The 21,126-nt window shown below is 62.1% G+C and overlaps 5 protein-coding genes across 5 annotated transcripts; 1 reads left to right on the top strand and 4 right to left on the bottom strand.

Moving 5' to 3' along the window:
* Positions 1-395: 395 nt before the first annotated feature.
* Positions 396-2,201, bottom strand: VTJ83DRAFT_4239 (uncharacterized protein; the record flags this gene model as incomplete). Its single annotated transcript, XM_071010706.1, has 1 exon — positions 396-2,201. The coding sequence occupies one exon, from the start codon at positions 2,199-2,201 to the stop codon at positions 396-398; it is 1,806 nt and encodes a 601-aa protein (XP_070865689.1).
* A 138-nt stretch (positions 2,202-2,339) lies between these two features.
* VTJ83DRAFT_4238 (uncharacterized protein) lies at positions 2,340-3,848 on the bottom strand (the record flags this gene model as incomplete). Its single annotated transcript, XM_071010705.1, has 1 exon — positions 2,340-3,848. One exon carries the CDS (start codon positions 3,846-3,848, stop codon positions 2,340-2,342), a length of 1,509 nt encoding a protein of 502 aa, XP_070865688.1.
* A 1,723-nt stretch (positions 3,849-5,571) lies between these two features.
* VTJ83DRAFT_4237 (uncharacterized protein) lies at positions 5,572-7,211 on the bottom strand (the record flags this gene model as incomplete). The annotated part of the gene is made up of 2 exons (XM_071010704.1): positions 5,572-7,128; positions 7,188-7,211. 2 exons carry the CDS (start codon positions 7,209-7,211, stop codon positions 5,572-5,574), a joined length of 1,581 nt encoding a protein of 526 aa, XP_070865687.1.
* Positions 7,212-8,825: 1,614 nt separating this feature from the next.
* VTJ83DRAFT_4236 (uncharacterized protein) lies at positions 8,826-12,110 on the top strand (the record flags this gene model as incomplete). Its single annotated transcript, XM_071010703.1, has 3 exons — positions 8,826-8,836; positions 8,916-11,338; positions 11,416-12,110. 3 exons carry the CDS (start codon positions 8,826-8,828, stop codon positions 12,108-12,110), a joined length of 3,129 nt encoding a protein of 1,042 aa, XP_070865686.1.
* Positions 12,111-14,755: 2,645 nt separating this feature from the next.
* Positions 14,756-15,125, bottom strand: VTJ83DRAFT_4235 (uncharacterized protein; the record flags this gene model as incomplete). The annotated part of the gene is made up of 2 exons (XM_071010702.1): positions 14,756-14,925; positions 14,984-15,125. 2 exons carry the CDS (start codon positions 15,123-15,125, stop codon positions 14,756-14,758), a joined length of 312 nt encoding a protein of 103 aa, XP_070865685.1.
* Between the last annotated feature and the right edge of the window lie 6,001 nt (positions 15,126-21,126).

Below are 21,126 nucleotides of genomic sequence, written 5' to 3'. Positions count from 1 at the left end.
GCTTCATGATGTACACATCACATTGAACAAAATAACTATCAAACAAGACAACTTGCCCTCAGGCTTTCTATACTCTGCCCCCTCAATAAATTACCGGGTTCCCGTTCCCTTTTCCTGATTCCGTGGCGCCCCCTTTCAGCGTGGCTTGTCAACCAAACCCCCCTCACCTCCGCCATGACACACAATACCATCGACAATGCGCGAAGGAGGAGGGAGCTATACTCGTGAGTCTTGCTTCCTGGTACCCTCCTGGACCTTTGGTTTCGTGGCTCCCAGACTCACACCAAACCCTCCCGAGCCCCTCGGCTGTTCCCCTTCCTCTCCACGCTGGGGGGACCGCCATGTCGATCCTCTCAGCATCCTCGTCCTCGTCCATCTCTTTCTAGCTTCCAATCTTAATCCTTCGCCTGGTCCTCGGCCGCTTTCTCTTCCGCATCCCGACCAGCATCCTTCGCCGCGCCCGCTTCGCGCTTCTTCCTCTCGGCCCTCTCCCGAATCTCGGCAAACCCCTCCACCGGCGCAGGCGCAGGCGCAGGCGCAGCCGGCCGGGCGGCCGCCCCCGCGAGCGGCGACGCCTGCTCCGGGAACAGCAGGTCCCGCATCCCCTCGGCGTACTCGAGGAACGCCTTGTGCGTGCGGAACTTGTCGCGGGTCTTGACGTGGAAGCGCCGGCACCGCGCGTCGAGCTCCTGCACCCGCTCCCGGACCCGGTCGCGGATGCCCTTGGGCTTGCCGTCGTCGGTCTTGGGGGTTGAGACGGCGATTCGGATGCGCCGAGGGGTCGGCGTCGGGGCGGCGGGGGAGCTGCCGGAGTTGGGCACGGTGAGGCGGATCCTAGTGGCGGTCGGCTGGGACGGGGTGCGCGGGAGGCTGGCGCCGGAGCCGCGCGCGCGAGGGGTTGACGTTGATGCGGACCGGAGAAGCGGCTGAGGCGGCCCGGAGGGCGTTTGCTGGCCTGCCTCGGACGCTTCCTTCTGGGCCGTCGGGCTGGACATGGTTCCGGCGGGTGTGTCAGCCACCGGCTGCTGGGCCTTCAAGGTCCTCGCCTCCTGCGGAGCGTTTGAGCGCTTCTGACCCAGGGTCTCAAAGGTCCAGGTCTCTCCCGTAGCCACGATGATGTACTGGCCGCCTCCCAAACGCCCGCCGGGCAAGTACTTGCGCTCCTTGGAATCGAACGCCTGGAGGAACTCGGTCCGGGTCATCGAACGGCCTTCGGTGGAGTGGAGGAGGACGTTGGGATCGAAGGCAGGGCTGTCATGACGCTTGTGCTTTCGTGGCCTGCCGTCGTGGCCCTCGATCTCGTTGGCGTCATCAGGAGGAGCCTTGCGCTTTCTATACCCCCTAGGGGCCTTGGGAGTCTCGGTCGCTTCCACGTCTCCCCTGGTCTTCCTCCTGCGCCGCGACGAGGGTGTATCCGTAGGCTGGGATACCTGCGCGAAGCCCGGGGTCTCTTGCTGGGCAGCCTGGGGTTGAGCCTGTGCCTGCGGGAGGGACTGCTTTTTGGGACGCCCCGGGCCGCGCTTCTTCGGCTGGCCCAGGCTTCCAGGCGCCGTCGCAGCCGCGGGACCCGTGAAGACGGGCTCAGCGCCAGACGAGCGCCGATGCGCTCCAGAACCCCGGGGCCTTCCGGCAGGCCTGGAGCGAGACATGGACCGTCTCGCTTGAGCACGAGAGGGCCCGATGGTGAAGCTTTCATCGCTATCATCGTCGCGCACGGGAAGCCCGGTCATCGGGTCCTCGTCAGAACCATCCTCGTTCGACTCGTCGTCCCACTCCGCGTCGACAAACGCAACAGCACGCCGGCGGCTCTGGGCAGGGGCTGCGCGGCGCGGTGGATCGGGAACCAGGACGCTGCGGCTCCGGCTCAGCAGCTCTTGGGCTTCGGCGGCCAGCCTCGGGTCGAACTGGCGCACCTGCGGCGGGGGCACGAGCGAGATGTCTGGGATGATTCTCTCGGGGGGTTGTCGGACCCCGCGGGGAACCCTCTCCGTTTTCACGAGGCCCGCGCTGTCCTGCGTCATGCCGGGAGCGGGAGGCGCGCTGAAAGCTCGGGCACGCCCATTCCCTTGGCTCTTCGCGGCTGTCGTGAGAGCCCGTTTGCCAGCCAGCGCACCGCCCGGGCCGGACGTCTCTTGACGGGCGGCCTCTTGACCAACAGGCTGCTGCAGAGCCGCGGCCTGGGGCCGCGGGAGGTTGGCCATCATGGGATCATCCATCAGCACGCCTCCAGATGACGCCCGTTCAGGATCCCACACCGGATCCCACGGGTCCCATGGGATAGGGTCCTCTGGAGGGAGGCCGCCGCTCCCTGTGGTATTGTGATCCCAGGCGAGCGCCGTCTAGGGGCTCGCCTGATCACCACCACCCCACATGAGGCCGGGGTCCGGAGGCTGGATGGCTTCGAAATCGACGCACCTCTCGTCGAAAGGAACCGCGCCAGCCATGGCGTTGATCAGCTCGGTAACGGCCGCTTCCATTGCGGCGTTGTCCTTGGCGATCTCGTGCGATGCTTCTTCCGCCGCACCCTGAGCTTGGGCTATGTCGACCTCCATACCCAAAGGGTCATGATAGGTCTCGTTCGTTGGCTCTTTGCCGTCCTTTTCCGGCTCGGGTCGAGCTTCGGCCGTTTCCTTGTCGTCCTTGGGCTCAGCGGCGGCGTCTTTTATCATCGACCGAGGACCGGTTTCGTCTGATTTGGCCGCCTCCTGAGCCCCTTCTTCCTCCACGTCTGCAGCCTGGGAACCGAGCTCGGCCTCGCCGGATGCCGATTGCTCGTTCCCATCTCCTCCCGCGTGGTCCAGCGCACCCAGGCCCATCAGCTCATCGAACCCCAGGCAGTTGACCGCGTCCGAAACCACAGCCTCGCCCGTCAACCAGCCTAGGTCCCCGTCCGAGATGCCGCCCAGCGCGCGCACCGCCTCCCAATCCGGCCAGTCGGACCCGTCCAGCACCGAGTACCGGTTCCCGCTGGGGCCCACGACACAGTAGTTGGCCGGGTGCAAGCCCTGAGACAACACCTTCAACCCCTCCATCGTGTCGGCGGTGGCCCCGCCGCCGCCGCCGCCGCCGCCGCTCGGCGACGCCCGCGGACCTGCCCCGCTGCCCACCCTCTGAGGGTTGACCGTCTCGGGCGGCGGGTCCAACCGCACCAGCAGCTCCCTTCCGTCCATGCGCAGGAGATGCCGCGCCGCCTCGCGCCGCTGCTTGGCAGCCTTCTCGCTTGCTCCTCCTCCTCCTCCTCCTCCTCCACCGCCTTCACCGTCGTCCTCGCGGCTGCGCAGGTCCGCCAGAAACCCCGCAAGACCCGCGTCGATGTCGATGGGGTGGTACCTCCCGCCGGTGCCCACCCAGCCGGCGAGCCGATCCGCGGCGTCTTCCATGCCGCGCGCGCGGAGGAACCGCTGGCCCTGCGCGACCTGGAACGCGGGGAGGGACTCGGTCACCGGCATGAGGTCCTGCAGCCGCGCGAGGGACGGCTGGGCCCCGTCGCGCGGCGGGTCCGGCGGCAGCAGCAGGCCGTCCAGGCGGGCGTGCTTGCGGCGCTCGTCGTGGATGAGGTGGAGGAGGCCGACGATCTCGGCGTGCGCGAGGTTCAGCGACATGAGGCCCTGGGAGAGGGGGCCTTGTTGGGCGAAGGAATGGGCGATGGCGTACTGCACGCCGGGGGCGAGGGAGGTCCAGAAGGGACCGAGGTCTATGGTGTTGGCGTTGCTGATGGGAACGCCATTCTGATGGTGTTGTGAGGGGGAAGGAGAGGCGAAGAGAGACGGGAAGTCGATGACCCTGTTGTTGTGGTGGGGTATGTCGCCGTTCGCTTCTCCGTTGACGCGTCCAGATGTCCGCGGCATATTGAGGGCTGGAGGGGACTTTCTCGCGGCCTATACGCCAGCAGGGCAGAGAACTACTTGATGCCTGCCGACTGCTGCTTCGCAAAGGCCGGGATGCTGGCTGTCCGCAAAAACAATCAGCACGTCTGAACAGAGAACCGGCCGGAGGTGTGACAGAAGCCCGTAAACACACCACCCGGAGCGAGAGCATCCAGCCGGGCACGGAAACACTGGTGTGGATGCAAACCCCACCGTAAGAACCCCAGACATTGGATGGCCGACGAGCTAGATGAAGGATATGAGATGTTGAGACAAGGTAGCTAGACGTACCGATCTGAAGGTTGGGCCGGTGGCCCAGACAGGACCCGGGTGTCGGGGAGCCAAAGAGATTTTGCGGTCTTGCTGAGAGGGAATGCAAAGAAAGAGAAAGGACAAGAGCTCTGTGTCCCGTGATGGTGAGCCACGGGCGCACCAAGAAGGATCGCCAGAAGAAAGTTGACGACGGGGTTTAAGTGAGGAAAACACCAAGGCAGCTAGCCTCCAAAAGAAGCAGACCGAGGACGAAGGGGTCGACTTGCGAACGCCCGCAAGGAAGGGAGGGAGGCGGACCGGCTGAAAGACCGAGTGAAGTGAGTATGTCAAGTCTTCAGCTGGAGATGAGCGACATGTATCAAGAAAAAGGAAGAATCAAGTTCCTTGTTGCTCTGGGCGATAGGAAACCGTGGCGGTGGTGAGGCGGTTGGGTTGGTGTGAGAAGAGGAACGCGAACAATTACTTTCTGGTTCCAAGGAAATCGATAACGATTAGTATTTTGCCCGCTGGTTTGGAACAAACTGCCACTGGAGAGCCAGAAGCCTGGGTCACAAGAATCTAGACTTTAGATTCGCAGATAAAGACGCGTCTCTTACGCGTGTAGAGCCAGTCAGACGTGACGAGGAGGAGAGCAATAAGGAATCGGGTGTCCAAGAGTCATCAACCCCTAGGACTACCAGTCTGCCTGCAAATTTCTCTAATATTTTTTGGGAACTCTTTCACGGCATGTCTTATTGAGTGTAGTCTTGTCGCTGTTACAAATGGGAGAGTTTGTTTACCCCGATTAGGGGAAAAGGGGGTGGAAAGGGGGGGGGGGGGAGGGTTTGTTTACCGTCCTCCAGGCCACGAAACTCGACTGCGTTTGTACAGAATTTACAGAACTGGGCACGATCATAGTTCTGCACTGACTGACCGCAGAAGCCAATGGCAACGTACCTAGGCTCCCTTTCTGGATACAAGTGTTTCCAGGGTCTACGGTGGCACGGGGTTCGTTTACTTGCTCCCGCATCGGGCTGTTGTCCGGGTTGCCGAGTTGAGTGCTCACGATGCCGGACAGCGAGCCAGCGGGGGGTTGAGAAGCGCGGGGAGAAGACATGCACGAGAGACACGACCAAGCCAGACTCACATGGAAACTGGAAGATTACACAGGACAAGAAAAAAAAAACCTTGAACCGTAAGCCGGCCATCTCAAGATTTCACCCAGGCGTTGCCACGCAGCGCACCACTCGGTGCTGGCAAGCAGGCCATGGAACAACTGGCCAGCCAAGGCAGACGCACAGCAGCCAAGGGCACAGACGACAAGGAAAAACATAGGGTTTTTACCTGCCAAAGGCACTTCCAGACGCAGGGACCCTTCTTCGAGATGTTCATTTTCATTCTATTCCAAACCACGCGAGAGCCAAACATGACAAAGGGCCTGTGTTGTGTCCCTCTACCTCTTGGCGCCCTCGGCTTCCTGATTCTGCTGTCTCCTGGCCTTGGCCCCGGCCTTCAACTTTTCCCACCTGTCCCGGTACTTCTCCACCGTCAGCTGCAGCTTCAGATTATCCGACTCGAGCGCCTCCATGCGGCGAGCCATCTCGGCGAGCTGCTCCTCCAGCTCGCGGTTCCGTCGCCTCAGAGCCTCGTCGCCGGCCGGCGCCCCTCCGGCCACGGTGGATGACGCCGTGGGCGAGCCCGGCGTTTGAAGCCGCAGGCTCTGGGCCAGGGCGAGGTGCGAGCTCTGCGAGTTGAGCTCGAACGCGTGCAGCCGCTTGCTGACGCGGTCGAGGACGTCCTTGAGGCTGGCGTTTTCGAGGCGGAGCTCCTCCAGGGCGTTGCGGAGCTCGGCTTCGGTGCGGGGTGGCTTTCTGGAGGCGCCTCCCCGGCGGGCGGCTTTGGTTGGCGAGGCCGGCGAAGGGAGCTCTCGCGCGTCGACAAAGTCGGCATCGTCGTCGTCGTCGTCGCCGCCGACGCTGCCGTGTTGGCTCTCGGAGGCCTGGCGGCGCTGTTCCTTGGTGTCGTGGTTCAGGATGCTGGCGTACGAAGCCGTGTGCCCGCTCGGAGGCACGACGTAAAAGGAGTCGCTCGCGGCATGGTCGCGCTTGAGGGCGCGCAGGGTGGCGCGCGAGTAGATCTTGGAGAGATCTGGCTCGGCGGCGGTCGGCGGCGTGATTTTTGGCCGGGATCGTTTGGGCTCGGCAGGGGCAGGCGGAATGGGAGTGGGAGCGGAAGCAGAAGCGGACGTGGGAGCAGGCGCGGGTGCGGGCTCCTCGGCCGCGAGCGGCAGGCCGGCGAACGCCAGCGGGGCCGACAGGCGGCTGATCAGACCGCCAAAGGCGCTGTAGAAGCGGGAAAATCCGTCGTCGCTGGCGGGCGAGCTGGCGGGCTCGGGCTTGCGGGGCTCGGGCTCGTCAACGCTGTCTTCGCGGATCGCCGGGGGCACCCAGCTCGGCTTCCGCGGGTCGGCCGATTTCGCCTTGGCGGAATCTCCGCGAGGGCGCACCTCGAGGCTGCCCGGGGCCTGGTCGCTCGACACGCTGGTCAAGGGCTGGGCGGTGGTGTATCTGGCGCGGATGCCACGAGCCGAGGCCAGGTTGCTTGCGATGGACGACGAGAGGTTTCGGCTCGGGTACCGCGGGGGCGACAGCGCAGGCGGAGGTTTGTTCGCGGTCTTGGGGGCAGCGGCGGCGGCGGCGGCGGCGGCGGGTTCTTTCTGCGAGGCGGACGAGGCGGACGTGGCGAGCTCGTTGGCTCGTTGGCTTTCCTTGTCCTCGTCGGAGGCGTCATCGGCGGTGGCGGGGACCGGTTGGCGGACCGGCAGCTTCAACAGCTCGGACAGGCGGCGGTGATGCTGCTCGAGCAGGGCCAACGTGCGAAGCGCCTCGTGGCAGGTGGTGGTCTTGGAGGCATTGGCAAACTCGCCGGCGGCCTGGGTGTGCTCGTTGACGGCGACGGTGGTCTCGGCGGCTTGCGTGGCTTTGGCGGCGGCCCGCGCGTGGTCGTGTGCCTGCAAAGTCAGCGGCGCGCAGGCCTGGGATGGCCGGGCATGTCGGGACAATACTGCACCTTCACGAGCGGCGAAGAGTCCATGAGGTGAGCCGAGAGACGGGCGTGGTGCGGGATTGGCGTGTGGATTCCGGTGGATGGAACCGAATGCGGTTTGGAGGTGTGGTGTGGGAGGAAGGGAGGGGGGGGGGGGGGGGGGGAAGGTTGATGATGTATGAGGAATGATGTATCGATGACGGGATGCGTACCGTAGGGCTGACGGTTGGCGGATGACGGCGGAGGATGGAGACCGTCAGGTGGTACTCCGTACCCATGGAGGTGCGGTCCGGTACCGTCAGGTGGGTGAGGTGCTATAACGTTAGTGCGTAGGTACTTTACCGTAGCAGGTCGCCTTGGAGGGGAATTGACCTGAGCGGCTTTTTGAGTGGATGGGGCGGGTCTTGGCACCTGCACGACACCGCCGTGCAGGCGGGACAGGGCCCTGCAGGGTCGTGGCTCCTCGAGGCTCCTGAAGCAGAAGCAGACGGCATGGAAGTTGCATGGAATTCGGGGCACGACAGGGCAGTTTCCCTTCCACGGGCGGCGACATTCGTGTACCTTCAGGTAGGTAGGCCATTGAGGTTTCCCGTTTTGGCATCCTTTTAAGCTTCCAAGCTATCCTGATCATGGCATCCAGGGATAGGTACCTCGAGGTACAATACCTGGTACCCCCCCCCCCCTTAAAAAAAAGGAAAGAAAAATAAGAAAAACAACCACTCGATCATGGACGGCCAGTCCACCAGACTCGGCAAGCTTTTGCCCAAGTCGATCGCGAACCGCTGGTGCAGCAAGGCCAGCGACCTACCAAAGTCCGACGACGATGCACTGCAGCAAGCCTCGTCCCCAATCCCCTTCCGTGCATTGTGCAGTGTGCACCGGGGACTCGGTAACGCTCGTGAGTCGCCTAACTGGTTACCTATAGTACGCAGTAGTTCGTCCCAGCAACTCGCAAAGGCCCAACCATCCCCGTCGCAAAAGCCCCCGAGCCAACCGCGAACCGGCCCACTTGGGGCGGTCCTGCTTCATGGCCCTGCGCCACACGCCCAAACCTCCTCCTGGACGGAGGCGGACGCCAAAAGTAATTACCCCATTGTAGCGTATCAGGGACCCTTGACAACGTACAAAAGCGATGTTGCATCGCACTGTCGGTCGAAACGATCTGTACGTATGTATAGTATGTATGTACTATAGGAATGTATGGGAAGCGCTAGGCAAGTCAGTTGTTCCATGTCGCTGTACAGCTAGGTGACAAGACCTCCCTGGATCGAAAGCAGTACCGAGAGTAAAGAAGAAGCCTTAAAGCAGTCTCACAATACAAAGGTGGAAAACAACTTCTTTTCAAAGCGTGTTCGTCTTGTTCCGAGAGTGTTGTCGAGAGCATGCATCCCCAGATCGGACGAGCAACGAGGGTTAGGGTTGTAGCCTGGAACACGCCGTAAGGCGTGGGGCTGAAGCACTGGGTCGGCACAGTGCAGAAATGCTTGGCCCATGCCAAGAGGGTCATGACTTTTGGGGCCAACCTCCGTACTTCTCCTGAGCAGCAGCGTTGGCCTGGCGTCGGCCATTGCTGCACCCAACCCCGGTAGTGATCCCCAATACATACGTCACCACCACCCGCCCGACCCCATCTCCTCCATCTCGCCGCCCGCCGCCCGCGCAATGCAATCTTTGTATATCTAGGCTGGTCCTGTGTTTTTGTCTCGCTGACAATTATCCGCTCGCTACTCCCCCCTCCCCTTCATTGAAAAGCCACGGCAGCCAACAACACCAGGCCCCGCCGGCGTCTCCCCTTCTCCTATCCTCACCTCGTCCGCCGACCCGGCTCTTCTCGGCCTCCTCCCGGAGCTCCCGACATCCCCGGGAGAGGCCAGCACCATCATCCACCGTGGCTCGCAACGCTGACAACGCCGACTCCGGCCCGGCTCTCGACCGCAGCCGAACCAGCATCGGTCAACCCGAGCTCGGCAAGAAGCGGTCGTCGTCGAGCAGCCGCCTCCGAGACGTCTTCAAGCCCAAGAAGAGCGCCGAAAAGCCCGACGACAAGCGGGTCGACCCGCGAGCCGGCCCCATCGGCCATCCTCCGCTCCCCACCGCCAGGACCTGGGACACGACTCGTCCTCGGCTCGAGCTCCAGCCCGTACCCCGGACACCTCCGGCACCGGGCGAGGCCCAGCCCGTCATCGTCAACACCCCGCCCACGCCAACGACCGAGCCCATCCCCGATCCGCTGGCCGACGGCCTGCCGCGCCCCGCCAACGCCAACGCCAACGCCAACGCCGACGCCGACGCCGCCCTTGCGGGAAGGAAGATGGCCCAACGGCGCCGGGCCGGCAGCGCCGGACCGAGCAAGCTGTCCACCGTCGCCTCGGTGCCGTCGCCAATCTCGGAAGGCCCCCCGGCATCGCCCAACCCCGCCGCCACCTTCTTCTCATCCATGTTCTCGGCCGTCCAGAACACGGCGAGCTCGCTGAGCACCTCCATCCCCTCGTTGGCCCCGACGCAGCCCAAAAGCAAGGCCCTCCAGACCGGCAGCGGCGCCAGTTCGGCCCAAGACGCCGTCGAGGTGGAGTCTTCCGCCCCTTCCCGGCCATCCACGGAGCCCAAGGAGCCTGCCGTCAAGACGCTAGGCATGGGGGACCTAAGCCTGAGCCAGCTCGGCATCGTCGACCCGCCAAGCGTCGCGCCGAGCCCCGTCGCGTCGCGCTTCGCCGAGCCCGACACCCGGACCCGCTCCGAGTCGGCCCCGGCGGACCCCCGCGCCGCCCTCGAGGCCCACGACGAGGCAGCTCGCCCGCGCTCCATGTACGAGCCCGCCGGCGACGCCATGTCGTCGCATGCGATCGACGACAAGGAAAAGTCGGGCCTGGGCCGGTCCGGCAGCATCCGCAGCGCCGTCCACCGCCGCAGGCACCGCGGAAGCAGCATCACCACCCACACGACGGTCGCGAGCACGGCCGGAGTGCCCAACGCGGGGAACCAGTCCCCCGCGCCGGGCCCCAGGCTCACGGGCTTCGCCGTCGCCAACAAGAAGCGCAACCGCGACTTCCACACCCTTTTCAAGAGCGTGCCCGACGACGACTACCTGATCGAAGACTACAGCTGCGCCCTGCAGCGCGAGATCCTGGCCCACGGCCGCCTCTACATCTCGGAGGGCCACCTGTGCTTCAGCAGCAACATCCTCGGCTGGGTCACGACCCTGGTGCTGAGCTTTGACGAGATCGTGTCGGTCGAGAAGCGCAGCACCGCCCTCGTCTTCAAGAACGGGCTCGAGATTTCCACGCTGCACGCCAAGCACATCTTTGCCTCGTTTGCCAGCCGCGACACCACGTACGACCTCATCATCAAGATCTGGAAGCTCGGCCACCCGCACCTGCAGAGCTCGCTCAACGGCGTGCGTCTCGAGGAGCCGGGCGGCGACCGCACCGAAAAGATCGACGTCGACGCCGCCTCTGCCGCCGGCAGCGCCCAGACGGCCTCGGGCTCCGAAGAGTCGGACGAAGGTGAGGACGACGACGACGTCTACGACGAGGACGAGGACGATGCCGCCGCCGGCGCCCCCGGCGCCCCGACTGCCGCTGCTCCCGACGTCCAGGCGTCCGACTTTGCCGAAAAGGCCGCCTCGCGCAAGGTGTCGGGCCCCGTCCTCGCCTCGGACAAGAAGGAAGACGGCGCGCCCGCTGCCGGCACCGACTTCCCCGGCCCGGCGACCCACGCGCCGACGGACTGCGGCGACGCGGCCGCCCACTTTGAAAAGTTCTTGGCCGACGACGTGATCCCGGCGCCGCTCGGCAAGATCTACGACATGCTGTTCGGCCCGTCGTCGGCCGCCTGGATGGGCAATTGGCTCACGACGGACCAGAAGTGCTGGGACCTGCAGATGGAAGACAAGCGCGGCCTCACCGACGAGGTGCGCTCGCGCAACTACACCTACGTCAAGCCGCTGTCGGCCTCCATCGGGCCCAAGCAGACCAAGTGCATCGTCACGGAGCAGGTCGAGCAGCTCGACCTCGAAAAGGCCGTCACCATCGTCGTGTCCACGCAAAACCCCGACGTGCCCAGCGGCAACATCTTTGTCGTCAAGACCAAGTACTGCCTGACATGGGCCGAAAACAACGGCACCCGCATCCAGGTGAACAACGTGATTGAATGGTCCAGCAAGAGCTGGATCAAGGGTACGTTCCCCCCCTCGCAAGGAAAGCTCGGCGATCGCGTGTGCTTGCGTGCTTCTGGGCTAACGCCATGTCGAAAGGCGCCATCGAGCGCGGCGTCAGCGACGGCCAGGGCCAGTACTGCCGCGAGCTCTTCGCCTCCCTCAAAGCCGCCGTGTCCTCTCGTGCCCGGGCCGGCACCGGCGGTGCTGCCGGCCGCAAGAAGCGCCCCCGCAAGCAGCCGTCGGGCCCGGCATCGGGCGCCGCCAGCGACGTCGAGGGTGCCGCCGCCGCGTCCGCCCGCCAGAGCTGGGGCCTCTTCGAGCCCGTTCGCCCCTTCCTTGGCCCCGTCGCCGGCACCATCCGCCCGCTCCTTACGGGCAACGTTATCTACGGCTTGCTGGTCGGCCTGCTCGTAGCGTTCTGGTTCGGCTTCGGCACGAGGCCGCCGTACCACGGCGCCGGCCCTGCCGTCCCGGCCTACTACGCCGACGCGCCCGCGCGCCTCGCCGCATATTATGAGCTGTGGGGCCACGAGGAGAGCGAGCTCTGGGCGTGGCTGGAGGAGAGATCGGGCCTGGATCGTGTTGCCGGGTTGGGTGGCGCCGAGCATTCGCGCCCTCGCTCTCACCCGAGGCACAAGAGGGTCGACCCGCACATGTTGGCGGCGAAGCTTCGCGAGGCGCGCATGGATGAGAGGGAGCTGCAAGAGGCCATTCGCGTTACCGAGGAGCACTTGGAGGTGCTGAAGTCGGCGATTGATCGCCGAGGCGCCGAGGAGAGCGCAAGGGGGTGATGCGGCGCCGGTGAGAGCTCAATGGACGAGACCTGTCTTTCCGTCTCTGCTGCTGCTTCCGGACGGCGGGGGCGGTGATTCACCAAGAGGTTGGTTCCAAACGGTGAAGCACGCAACCACCCATACTCGCTGCCTACTACCGCTGTTGTCTTGGTGCACGGCCTACTCACACACATGCACACCACACGCATACACATACACACACACATACAAACACACACGTGCGTACATATATACATTTACCCTTCACTGTTTGACTACGCTGAGCACACGGGCTGGCGCCAGGGGTCTTTTTTGTTCGGTTCGGTTGGTGTTGGTTGTCCCTATGTCTCGGTTTTTGTCTTTCTCTTTTTGGGCATAGGGTGTTGTTCTCAAAACAGCGAGGCTAGGGTAGCTGGTTCGGTACCGCATCATTTCCTTCTTGTCGTCTCTCGAGGCCATATGGGCATTCTCATTTACCAGCGGGTTACATAAATAGAGTTACTTTCTTGAGCCTCCGGTCGATGGACCATGTGCGTTTGTCCGCCAGATAGTAATTGATCTGCCGCCAGGATAAACAATGTCAGCGTCAAGGCATCTACGCCGTGAGCTAGCTACGGGTCATGATTTGCTAGGAATTGTAGAAACCTCAACTCTAGACATCTCGACGACCCCCAGCGCTCCATGCCTGAGTTTCCATGGAGTGTCGTCTATGGCGACTTTGGCCTGTATGCCTAACCCTTTTCGCCCTTTCGCCTCGAAATACCCTCCCTTGGTTCTTTACTACACCTCTTCGCCACCATGAGCAGCACCGGTCGACAGTTGACAACCCACTGCTCGACGCCTTCACCAGGAAGCTCGTGTTCCTCGAAGAAAGGCAACGTTGGTCAACCAAAGATTACATCGCTTCCCTCCCATCCATGGGCAAGCATGCACGCGGCCTTTGTTAACGCCTCTTAACAGCCGCCGCAGCGGTGGCCAGCTCAAAGACTGCACTGTCAGGGGGCCGCGCGCATGGACGACCTCATCGGTCACGTCAGCCCCCAGGTTGATGGCACCGTCCCACGGGCTTTCCAACACACCAATGCCCCCCGCGGTCAAGCTCAAAACCTCTGGTACTGCCGAAACCTCCTCCGAGATGAGCTGAGTCAGCGCCTGCGGTGAGAAAGGGGCGACATTGCCAACCAGAACCGGCGGAGGGGGGGTGGGCATGATGATGGCTGTTGCGCCTCCATCCGGGGTTCAGGAGCACTACGGATCATCTTGAGCTGCGGTCTACGCAGGGACCCAGACACTGTGTTGCAGATCCGGGCGGGGATCATGATGCTGATGTTCGTACTACTACTACTGCTGCTGCTGCTGCTGCTGCTGCTTGAGAGAGGGGGTATCTTGGGAGGAGGGAGGCGTTTTCCCCTGCAAAGGAGAGAGGTACTCGACGGTAGGCAGCCCGCGATCGAGCCCATTCCTTGCCAGACTTTCTCTCGACTCACCACCATCCGGGAAAATGGCACACCGACGACTACCACCTTCCATATCCCGAAACCCTCCTCAGCCTCAGCCGACAGGAGGAAAGGGGTGCTGGGGGGGGGGGGGGGTCGATCCAAGTGCCCAGAGCCCAATGGGAATCCAAGCACGCCACTGTTGCGAGCCCGGCCGGTCACCATGGCCCAGAAACGCGGCGACGGCAGCCTCGTGACGCGGGTCCAGGCGGCCAAGCAAGCCGAGCCGATCGATGAGCCGGAAAACGCCGCAGATTGAACCGTACGGAAGCATCGGAGGCGTCAGGCAAGCCATTCCGTCTGCACCTCGCCCGCCGTTACAATTATCCCGAGCCGTCGTGGAATCCACAGCCTCGGAATTGGAGGCTGGCTTGCGGGCCAATCGAAAGGTGTGCAATAGGTGAAGGTGTGATGGCTCGGACCTGTGAGAGTGTATACGGCGGAAAGGAGTGGTTGGAAGCTGTTGTTTAAAGGAAGAAAACAACTATCTGATGTGCCACTCCTGGAGGCTCCTTATATATACGATGGATGCCCAGAATAGCGGTCTGAGAAAGCAGAATGCCTGCTGGGGTTCAGGACCAGGGTATAAGTCCCCATAGATCCTGTCACAGAAGGCAACGGGGAGCCATAGGAATTCGGAGTCATTAAGGAGAGAGAGGAGGGGGAGGGAGGGGGAGGGGGGGAGGGGGGGGGGAGTCATAGCAAAGCCTCCTTTTACGTTCTAAAAGAATGCAGCCTCGGACACGCAGAGCCCATCAGCAACTCATCGCTCCTGTGTGTTTCTTGAGGCCCACGGGCTGTCTCGTACGCGGTAGGTTGATGGTAAACAGACTTCGACGTGAGGTTTTGCCGTGTACACGGTAATGACATATCCAGGAGGGCAAACAATGCAAACGAACCGACGCCGAGCAACCCGAGGAGAAAGAAAGAAACGAGAAACGGAAGCTATCCCCCTAGGCTCACACCACGTCTCACACAGTGTCGACTGCAGCTGATGCGCTTGAAAGCACCCCGCCGAAGCCCCTGGACCTTGACGCCGATCCGTAGCAACCGGCTGCTCTACCTATATGTCAGACCCTATACTACCGACCTCGATCAAACCCAACGGTTCCCGAAGCAACGTTAGAAAAGATGACTAGAGGCCCGCCAGCGAGAGACGAGCGCATTTCACGTCCATCTCGCGCAACTTGGCCCCCCCCCTTTTCTTCCCTCCAGGGCTCCCCCGGCGGATGGTAGGGCTGACCCGCTACCGGCGTGTTTGCCAGCCCCCCTTGTGCGACGCGGCCAGCTCCGCTCGGGGAGAGGAGGGGGGTGGCACCGCGAAGAAGACGTATGTACTGTGTACATCAGCGCCCAGCATGGTTTGGCCGCTCGGTCAACAACAGGCTGACGTACCTTTGCGAAGGACAGAAAGACATGGCGGCGCTTTCGGCCACCAGGCAAACGGGACGGGGACGGGGACGGGGACGGGGACGGGGGAAACGGGAGACGACCCGGCGAAACGGACAAGACGAGGCCGCGGAGATGAGCGAGGCATCGGCGCTGTGCGGATCGCCGAGGGAGCCTCGAAGGGGAGGGGCACGATTGTTCCGGTTGCCAGGGCGGTCCGGTCCTCCTCTCCGGCTCAGGCTAAGGGGACGAACTGACGCGGTCTGCGCAGCTCAGAGAGGCAGAATCCGCTGGCCTGGGCGTGGCTACGTCGATACGGGAGACACGATAGGGGGAAGGGCGAGCGGGTCCAGGGCGTATGGACCGACGACGACGACGACGGGACATGAGGGACCTGCTGGGTATCTACCGTACACGTACGCATCAGGGGGGGGGGTTTCCGTATCGCGATCCGATGCGATAGGTATGGACCGCGTCCTGGTACAGGACACGCTTCCCTAGCGTCCTGTACTGCGTAGAGAGCTGCACATGAATGTCCACGGCACCAGCGACACCGTGTTCCAACGGGCCTTGGGAGGTCCAGGTGCGCCCGCTTCATTGGACGGGGCATGAAAAGAAAACCTGCTCCACCAGCTCTCGCAACACCCCCCCCCCCCCTTCTTTTCCCCTCCTCTCCTCCTCCCCCTCAGCTCAACGTCTCCAGCCCGACTCCACGAGACCCCTCTCCGCCTGCATCTTCCCGTGCGTGGTACGACCGGTGAGAAGGACAATGTCCGATGGTGTGCATGGATGCCACCTCCTCGGCATCGACGGTGGAGCAGGCTACGGCATGTCGAGGCAGACAAGGCAAGGATGGGCGAGCCGGGAGGGGGCCGGGCCTCCGGCGGATTCCGCACTTTTGATTGACTTTGGGTCCGGGAGAGCGGAAAACGAAGCGAAGCGAGACAAAAACCTCCACTCTCGCAACCCACGCTCGTCATCGCGATCGCGATCACAATCACATTCCCATTCCCGCCGAGCGCAATTACGGTATGGCCAAGGGAATGGGAGAGTTCCAGATCGGGGGGGTGGTTGTTGTTGTTGTTGGGAAAAAAGACACCCGGTCCTTGCCCAAACGGATCGGCATGCGAGCTCCGCAGTCATGTGTCTGAGACGTCGAGTGTCATCATGGATACCTACCCCATGCATCAAGAGACACAAGAGACAGAGAGACGCGGAGACAGACACACACACACACACACACACACAGAGAGAGAGAGAGAGAGAGCAAAAGGGATTACCCGCCGTAGGTGCCCGGGATTTGCGTAGAGGAGAAAAAAAAAGCAGAAACACAGCAGACCGGTGATAACCATCTTACACGCACACGTTTGCATGCGCGCGATACGACCCACGACGGGCCCCCACCGACCGCACAAACTCCGTTCCCACCCCCGGTTTCCTCTCCGTTGTGAAACCAAGCAATGCCGGATCGAAGTCGCAGCGTGTGAGGGCCGATCTTTGGGGCGTACGAAGCCCCTAGGTGCGTGTGGGCAGGTACCCAACGAACCCGGGGCTTGGGGGCCAGGGAAACGGGAGGGGCTGCGAGAAAGGAGAGAGAGTGAGGGCGAGAGAGTAGAAAAAGCGCCGGGTGCGTGTTTGGATGCGTGCGTGACCGCTGCAGGACCAACCACCGCCCAGCCTTGGTTTGTGTGCATGCAGGTCAAAAGGACCCCCCGTATGCAGCGCGAGGAGGAGGCGTCTGGACGGCGGCGAATTTACGATCCCCTGAATACCTAGGTAGGCCGCTAGGCGTGCTGGAAAGACGACGGATGGGCCATGTTCGATGCCATGCTGCGCTGCACCAGGCCTTGAATGTCGAGGCCGACGGCAGTATTTGGGGAGGAAAAGTAAAGAGGAGCAGGTAAAAAAGTGTTTTTTTTTTAAAAAAAAAAAAAGCAGAAAAGATAAGATGAAAGGATAGAAAAAAAACGCCATCGGACCCTTGGCGTCCGATCTTTGTCCCGTTCGTTGACGGGCATGCGCTCCCAACCGTCGTCTCAAAACTCCGTGTCTCCACGAACCAGCCTCGTTGGCCGCCCCCCAAAACATGGGCCAACGAAACCTTGGTGGAGGGCTTGGTGGTTTCCCCTCTACTATGTAAGTCATGACGACGCTGACGGATTTTGTGTCAACGGGCTTCTTGCAGGGCTGAGGAGAGACAACCGTCGGTGCTCACCCACGCACATACGCGCGCGTGCACACGCACACACGCACACACACACACACACACAGAGAGAGAGAGAAAGAGAAAGACATACAAACACAGACAAACACAGCCCACGTCTCACCCGCGGCGAGCGTTTGTTTCCCATGCGCGCGCACCGCAAACCGTTTCACCCCGGCGTCATTGCCCGAAAGGAAGCTAGCGCCAAAAGGGGGGGGGGGGGGGGGGGGGGGGGGAGATCGGTGGATCTGGGAGGGCTAACTAACTAGCGCTGTGCAACGGCGGGACGAGAAGGGGCCGGCGGCGGGACGAGAAGGCCGGCGCGTCTTGGCGGAGCAGCGAAAGAGAGGGGGGAGGGGGGGAAGGGAGCTGGCTGGCAAGGATCGTCGGGGATCGTACGGTGTGCTAAGACCGGTTCAAACGCTAGGCCCCGAAACCTTATTTGGACCACAGCCAAATCCACCCCCCGTGGGCGTCGTCCCTGCGCCCCACGAGCACGCGATTCCCGGTCACCACCACCCCCCCCCCCCCCTCCCCGGGGGGGAAGTTTGGGTGTTGCGAGCACCTCAGCACCTCGCCAACCGTATGGGGGCCGAAATGTTGGACGGGAGGAGGAGGTGCCAATCGCTAGCACCCACCAGGCGTGAGGGGTGAGGGGCGCGCTGCTGCACGATTGTGTTGGAAGCCCTGCAGCTCTACAGTAGTGAGTGTACTGCGTATGTACTGCGTATGTATGCACTTGTACTGTATGTATAGAACATGCTGCGTAGGCCTTTCCCCCCTCCCCCTCCCTCGTTCGTTTGGGGTGTCTGCAAAAGCCGGCGCACCAACAAAGCTGGCCTGGACCCCTTTCCGGCAGATGCCTGCCGTGGCCCAGTGGGCAGCGTCTCGTTCCATTCTACCGGAACTTTTGGGCGCTACCGTTGCAAGTACGTAATGCCAGATATCAAGAATACCTACGTAGACACCAGGTGGGCTTCTTGCCCCGGCGGTGCAATTCGCGCCCCAGGCGTGCGGCCAGCCAGGCCAAGGCGCTCCAACGCCAACGCTGTCGGCAAACGAAGGAAGAGAGGCCTATGGCGCGCTGACGCTTGGCGCGATCCCCTGCCCTGCACCGCCCAGCTTCCAGCCGTCGGAGCTTTTTCGTCACCACCCGTCGTCTGTACACAGTATGTATGTACCAAATTACATTGCATGCCGTGTGCGGGCAGCCCACCGCCCAGACCAACAAGAAAAAAAAAACCCCCCCTGGTCGGGCTCAACTGCCGCTGACGAACCCAAGTCCTCGCTGCTGCGAGGTTCTTTTTGTGCGCCTTATCAACCAACATACTTGGTGTTTCAGAAAAAAACAAAACGGCGCACCCGGGCAACGGCACCAACGTCAGCGTCAAAGCACCGGGCCCGGGTCCTAGGGGAGGCTGCAGAAGCACCCACAACGACGTAAAAAGGGAGCGCCGGGGGAGGAAAGGCACGAATTGACTGGGCGCTGGTTCGAAGAACCCGTTTGGGAGACCTGCTGCTGGCAGCGAGTCATCCGCGAATGGCCCTGTCTTGGGGCGATTCGGAGACATCGGCAGAAGGTTGCCCGGTGATAAGCGGTGTGACACAGCCGGGACCTTCCGTCTTTAGCGCATGCTGTGTGTCGTGGTGTTGGACTTTTTCATGGTCAAGAGACGACGCTCGTGAAGTCCGGAGATGTTGCACCGCCGACGCCACCGGTGCCAGAGTTGGGGAAGTGGGTGGTGCGGATCGGCGAGGCTTGGGACGACCTGACGGGCCGGCATGGTTGCACTTTGCCCCAGTGTGACAGAACAGTTGCTGACAGGTCTGCGGGGGAGGGGCGTGAGATGGAATGATAGCATGCATCAAGCCATGGAAGTGCGCAGCCCAACGCTGCCCTGGGGTTGGACTGGAAAGAGTTAGGTCGCGTTGATCGCCGCAGCCACGGCGTGCGTGTGATAGATTGCCGCGCTGCAGATTACGAGACACCCTCTCGGGACGTCGGTATAGGCACGTACGCATGTACAGGTGTAGGAAATGTTGAATGAGGCAGAGGAAATCAAAGACAGAGTGTGCAAATGTGCCAAACGGCAAGCGTCAAAACGCGTAAGACGCACCCATAGAACAAAACAAAAGACATGGGCCTTGTGCTGTGGCTCCCACGTCATCGCCAGGCACCTTCGGGTACCTTCTCTCGGTACCTGGGGAGGTAGCCAAGGGACCGACTGAGTCAGTAGTGACCTATGCCCAGCAGTACTGTGTGCTGGGTGGTGGAAGTTCCCCGCAGCGCAGAGGATGTTCCAGCTGGTTTGTCGTCGTCGTTGTTGTTGTTTCATCCATCACCCCAACCAGGAAGCTCATGAATCTGGCACGGCCCGAAGCTCAGCCCGACCCGCCGGTCCATGGACCAGAGGTGACGGCGACTCGATATTCCCAACGGACTTGGCCTCCGTCATCCGAGCGTTTCAGGAATTTCGGCGCTGTTGCTGCGTCTTGCGGAGGCCAAACGGCAACGCCTGAACCTCAGAGCCTTGCCCGCTCTAACAGATGGGAGCCATGGCTGCGGGATCCAGGGGTCTCAGAACACCGCAGCAGCCCGCCAATCCATCCGCTCCGAAAAGCCGCAACGACCCTGTGCCACCCTCCTGCCGCAGGTGACCAAGATCCGAGGACCGGGCCGTCCAGTTGACAGACAGGCAGTGCCACCTCTGGTATCCGATGTGATCAGCTGAGGCGGCCCTGATGCGACTGGGATCTGCCGGATGCGGGGAGCCGGGTCGATGGACGCGTAGCAGAATCCTCGACCGTCGTCATACAAGTCAACGGCTTGAAGAAGGGCGGGGCGGGGCAGGGCAGACGCGCACGCACAAACGCACGTACTGAGTATGCACAAGCGCCGGGGAATCACCCGAGTAAGCACACACGGAGGGCAAACCGCCCCAAGGTAGCAGGACAGCGGCAGGGCGCCCTCGTAAGCTTCCGGAGAGTGTAAGGGCGTAAGAGATAAATAGGATCACGTAAGGCCAGGAGGCTTAAACTTGCGGCAGAGGTCAGATTGCTCTGCTCTGCAAACCTTGCTCTCCTGAGATGACGTAGCCGGAAACCAAAACCAACCCCCCCGCCGCCGCCGACGACGACGACGACAACGACGACGAGGGCTGCGGTTAGTGTTTGGCAAAATAAAACAAATGTGAGGCTTTGACAACACTGGGATGTTGTTGGTCGGTAAGAAAAGAAAGAAAGAAAGAAAAGAGAAAGAAAAGAAAGAAAAAAGGGGGAACAGAACGCGACAACACAGGTACATACCTAGGCATGCAACCATGGAATGTCCATACTAGCTAGCTAGCTATAGGCACCTAACAAATGCGCCAAATGCACCGCCCGTCAAGTTTCCAGGGCAGGTGTCTTCGGATCCTCAAGCCAACGTTACCCTCACCACCGATCGCCACCCGACGCGGCGTGTCGGGACCCAACCTCGACACGCGTGCTTCGTAAACCTCCCGGCCCCTCCAAAAGACGAACAGCAGCTCAATCCCTGCGGTGGCGTTTCCCTCTCCCCCAGGTGCCGTGATCTACAACAGGCAGGTAGGCACCTGGAAAGTCCTGGGTCAAGCAGGGGTCAGGCCCGGCCTGAACGAGCCGGGAACGTACGCAGTAATACTGTGTACGCAGTAATGTACCTACTGTGTAGTTACTGTGTAGGTAGGGTACCCCACCCACCTCCCGACGGGACCCAGGAGGAACCCTTGGCCGGGAAACCCTTGACGACGAAAATAACAACGGAGTGAGCACAACACCAAACATGGGAACATGGGAACGCGGGAACATGAGGAGATCAGAGCAGCCAACCTTACCCCCCCCCCCCCCCCCCTCCCGGCGCGGCATAGACATACAACCGAAATAAGACATCAGAAAGGGGTTTAAAAATAAACAAGAACAAAAAAAA

Source organism: Remersonia thermophila, chromosome 4 (genome assembly GCF_042764415.1).
Source record: "Remersonia thermophila strain ATCC 22073 chromosome 4, whole genome shotgun sequence".
Lineage (NCBI taxonomy): Eukaryota > Fungi > Ascomycota > Sordariomycetes > Sordariales > Chaetomiaceae > Remersonia > Remersonia thermophila.
The sequence above is the reverse complement of the archived record's forward strand: the minus strand, read 5'-3'. Positions and strand labels throughout refer to the sequence as shown.